This window comes from Microtus ochrogaster, unplaced genomic scaffold (assembly GCF_000317375.1).
Source record: "Microtus ochrogaster isolate Prairie Vole_2 unplaced genomic scaffold, MicOch1.0 UNK35, whole genome shotgun sequence".
NCBI lineage: Eukaryota > Metazoa > Chordata > Mammalia > Rodentia > Cricetidae > Microtus > Microtus ochrogaster.
In genome coordinates, this window is record NW_004949133.1 from 27,510 (window position 1) to 31,310 (window position 3,801).

The 3,801-nt window shown below is 43.2% G+C and overlaps 1 protein-coding gene across 1 annotated transcript in view; it reads right to left on the bottom strand.

Moving 5' to 3' along the window:
• Positions 1 to 3,477: 3,477 nt before the first annotated feature.
• Exo1 (exonuclease 1) overlaps positions 3,478 to 3,801 on the bottom strand; it is a 23,377-nt gene continuing 23,053 nt past the window's right edge. The window contains exon 15 of the mRNA XM_005368523.2: positions 3,478 to 3,613. Within this exon, the coding sequence (XP_005368580.1) occupies positions 3,478 to 3,613 (136 nt within the window). The remainder of the gene's footprint in view (positions 3,614 to 3,801) is intronic.

Genomic DNA, 3,801 nt, shown 5'->3' on the forward strand with positions numbered 1-3,801 from the left:
AAAAAAAAAAAATCATGTATGGCATGTGCATTGAAGTGAGGACAGTGGCTTGTTGATCTGCGAACGTCTATAGGAAAAGATGCTCAAACCACAAGTGGGTTTTAAAAATTCAGATAATTTTAGAAGAACTTCAAAACTACAGAAAACAAATCTTCACTTAAAAAAAGATTCTTTTAACAGAGAACTGGATTAGGATTAGGGGCATTAATTTCATGAACAAGGATATGTTTGTTACAGGATTATGAAAATCTATAAGGAGGGAGGGGCTGCTTTTCCAAGAAATTCAGACGTTAGGCACAAGCAGCATGAAGGTGCTGCCCCCTTGTGGGCATTTTAGAATAGTCATTATTGGAGTTAGGTAGGTTTTGTTTGTTTTTAACTAAAAAAAAAAACAAAATTCTACTGGGTGGCCAGGCGATGGTGGCGCACGCTTTTAATCCCAGCACTTGGGAGGCAGAGGCAGGTGGATCTCTATGAGTTCGTTCGAGACCAGCCTGGTCTACAGAGCTAGTTCCAGGACAGCCTCCAAAGCCACAGAGAAACCCTGTCTCAAAAAAAAAAAAAAAAAATTCTACTGGGTGGTGGTGGCGCACACCTTTCATCTCGTCACTTTGCGGGAGGCAGAGGCAGGTGAATCAAGGCCAACCTGTTCTACAGAGTGGGTTCCAGGAAGGCCAAGGCTACACTGAGAAACCTTATCTCGAAAAACCGGGAACCAACATAAAACAAAACAAAACTCCTGGTTCCACCCCTCCCTAGGATGAAGGAAGCCTTGAAGTGACTCATTCTTCCATTAACAACAACAAAAATTGGACAATGGGGCCAGATTTAGAGGTTTACATCTTTAATCCCAGCACTCGGGAGGCAGAGACAGGCAGATTTCTGTAAGTTTGAGACCAGCCTGGTCTATGTAGTGAGTTCTAGGACAGCCAGTGCCACAAAGGGAGACCCTGTCTCAAAAACACCAAAACAAACAAACAAAAACCCAAACAACAAACACATAAAAGACAACAGGGTGGGGAGAGTAGAGAGATGGCTTATTGGCTAAGAGCACAGGCTGCTCTTACAGAGGACCCAGATTTTATTCACAACACCCATACTGGGGGCTTACAAACATCTGTAACCATGTCTAGAGGATCTGGTACCCTCTTCTGGACTCCACGGGCTTTGTTCTCTCACATGCACAAACATACAAGCATATACACATTAATATATATATGTATATATTATACAGATGATGCAGATTTTAACTCTATTGAGTTGTATAGATTTAGGTCTGGTTAATTTTGGTGTCTTTAGTTACTTACAAAGCTTCTTTAAATAATAGTTTATAAAATTAAAAGCTCATAAATAAATAGAAAACCTGGACAGTGAACAAAATCAGAACTTTCTGGTCTCCCATCAGAGGGCTTGCGTACAAAACAAAGCACTTGAAAGCACCAGAGGCCTGGAGGAGAGTGGGCGCCGTGACACTGGCCGAGCTAGAACACTGCAGACATGCGGGGCCTGTGCCCCGGAGAGTAAGGATTCAAGTTGAAACAAGTCCCTTAAACCCAGGCACAGGTGACAGCCCACAGAACCCAGTTTGCGGCCTTTTGATTGAGCTTTCCTTTCTGAGAGGTTTTTATTTGGAGTTTCCTGAGTTTTTCCAATTCTTTGTTCATGTTTTTCAATCATTTAAAAACTGTCTTCAGGGCTAGTGGGATGACTCCACAGTTTAGAGCACTGACTGCTCTTCCAGAGAACCAGGGTTCAGTTCCTAGCACCCACGCGGCTGCTCACAATCATCAGTAACTCCGGGTCCAGGGGATCTGATGAGCTCTTTTGGCTCATGGGCACTGCATGCATGCATATGGTACACAACTTTGCTATTTCCTTTCCCAGCAACCTCTTCGTGTCCCTTGCTCAGTGTGGCCCAAATCCCAAGTTACAGTTGTGAGCAGGAACTTGTGAATGAGCTGTGGGAAGTCACATTCAGAGGGACTGGCAGGCTCCATCCTGGTGGCCTGAGACACACAATCTGTCAGGCCTTCCACTACAAAGTGCCCTTCTGCCTGTCAATGGCACAGAAGTTCTCAGGTCTTGGCTGCTCTTTTCCTTCACCTGCACAGATGACATCCATCATCTTGTGACCTGTGGTTGTCTGTGACCTATCCTTGCCAGTTTGGGGACTATAAAGATTGCTTTGGAAATTAGCTGTTAGTGGGGTTGGTGTTATGTAGTTTTTTGGAGACTGTAAAAGTGGCATTGCCATTACCTTCTCCCTGTTTTTTTTTGTTTTTGTTTTTGTTTTTGTTTTTTGTTTTTCAAGACAGGGTTTCTCTGTGGTTTTGGAGCCTGTCCTGGAACTAGCTCTTGTAGACCAGGCTGGTCTCGAACTCACAGAGATCCGCCTGCCTCTGCCTCCCGAGTGCTGGGATTAAAGGCGTGTCTTCTCCCTGTTTTTAAAGGTTTTCAAAAGGGGCCTGTTTTCTCTGCTCTGTCTGTCTTCACTGAGACAGACGGGGTCCTTCTACAACTACCTGCCCGGCTCCTGCCAACAGAAAACTCACCCTCCCTTTACAGAACACTCCTCATCCTTGCTTGATGTCTTCTCTTCCATGCTGTGAACTGGGCGTTTATAGCCCATCTAGTTCTTTTCTGACACTGAAGAGAGGTAAGTACCTGCAGTGTCTGCCCGAGCTGACTTGTTCAGTGACAGGGATGCTCACAGGAACTCAGATGTGATCTTTAGACTAGGTCTTTCCCAAATTCATCCAATTTTGTTTGCCCCTCCCCCAGACCTCCTTTTGAGGATTTTAAGTCTTGGTCTCTCCTCTTGTCGTCTGTATCACAAATGCCTTCACCATCCATCCCTCTCCTTCTGGTGGTATAAGATGTGCCTTGGTGTGGCTGGTTTCTTCCAAACCTGCCTCGATCTTTGCAGACTATATTGATCACAGGCCCTGCAGCTTTTGCACCTTGCACAGGGTTAAGTCAATGCTAAGGGGTGTTTGGGCCACAATTCAGAAACACATGAAGAATAAACGGCAGCCTTGAGACCTAAGCATATTAAAAATTATAATCCAAAGAGAGGTCCTCCTACTGCCCTTCCCTTCCACGTCAGCAGCATTACTTTCAATTTGCCCTTCAAGGACAGGGAAGACAGCTATAAAATATCAAAGCCGTGAACTATCCATTCTTGGGTATGAGTGAATCTGTGACTTTCCATTTATTTATTTCCATTCTCCATTCTCTACTGACGTCAGAGAATCCTTTAGATTGTTATCAGCGTCAGATTTGCCCAAATTAGCACTGAAATCCCAGAAATGTCAAAGACCGATTTATTCTTTTATTTAGCTCTCCATGAAAATATAAAAAGCTAAGCAAAAGAAAGTCACTAAGTTAATATACAAAATGTTTTCCATTTTAAAAATGGCATTGACAGCAATAAATCTCTCGAATTGGAAAGGTTTTCCTGAAGTCACAGGCCCTCACTTAGTGGAATATTGCTCTCTGAGCACGTGCACACTCAGGTTTGTTGAAGATTTCGTCTTCTGTCTCTGGAGTGAGTTGGATGTTATCCTTGACTGGAGACAGGGGCTTCTTACAAGAAGAAAGCTTTTCAGAATCTCTGCAAAAATATAAGAAAACAAACTTGATTTTCAGGTACCGACTATTAGAGAAGCAACACCCTAAATGGAAAAGCTAGGGGCACATAAACCCTTTACTATATAATCTGTGTCAATTCATATGGAGCACATCCAAGGTTTTATTCTGTATACTTCCAATATTTTTTTTTTTGTTTGTTTTTTTGTTTTT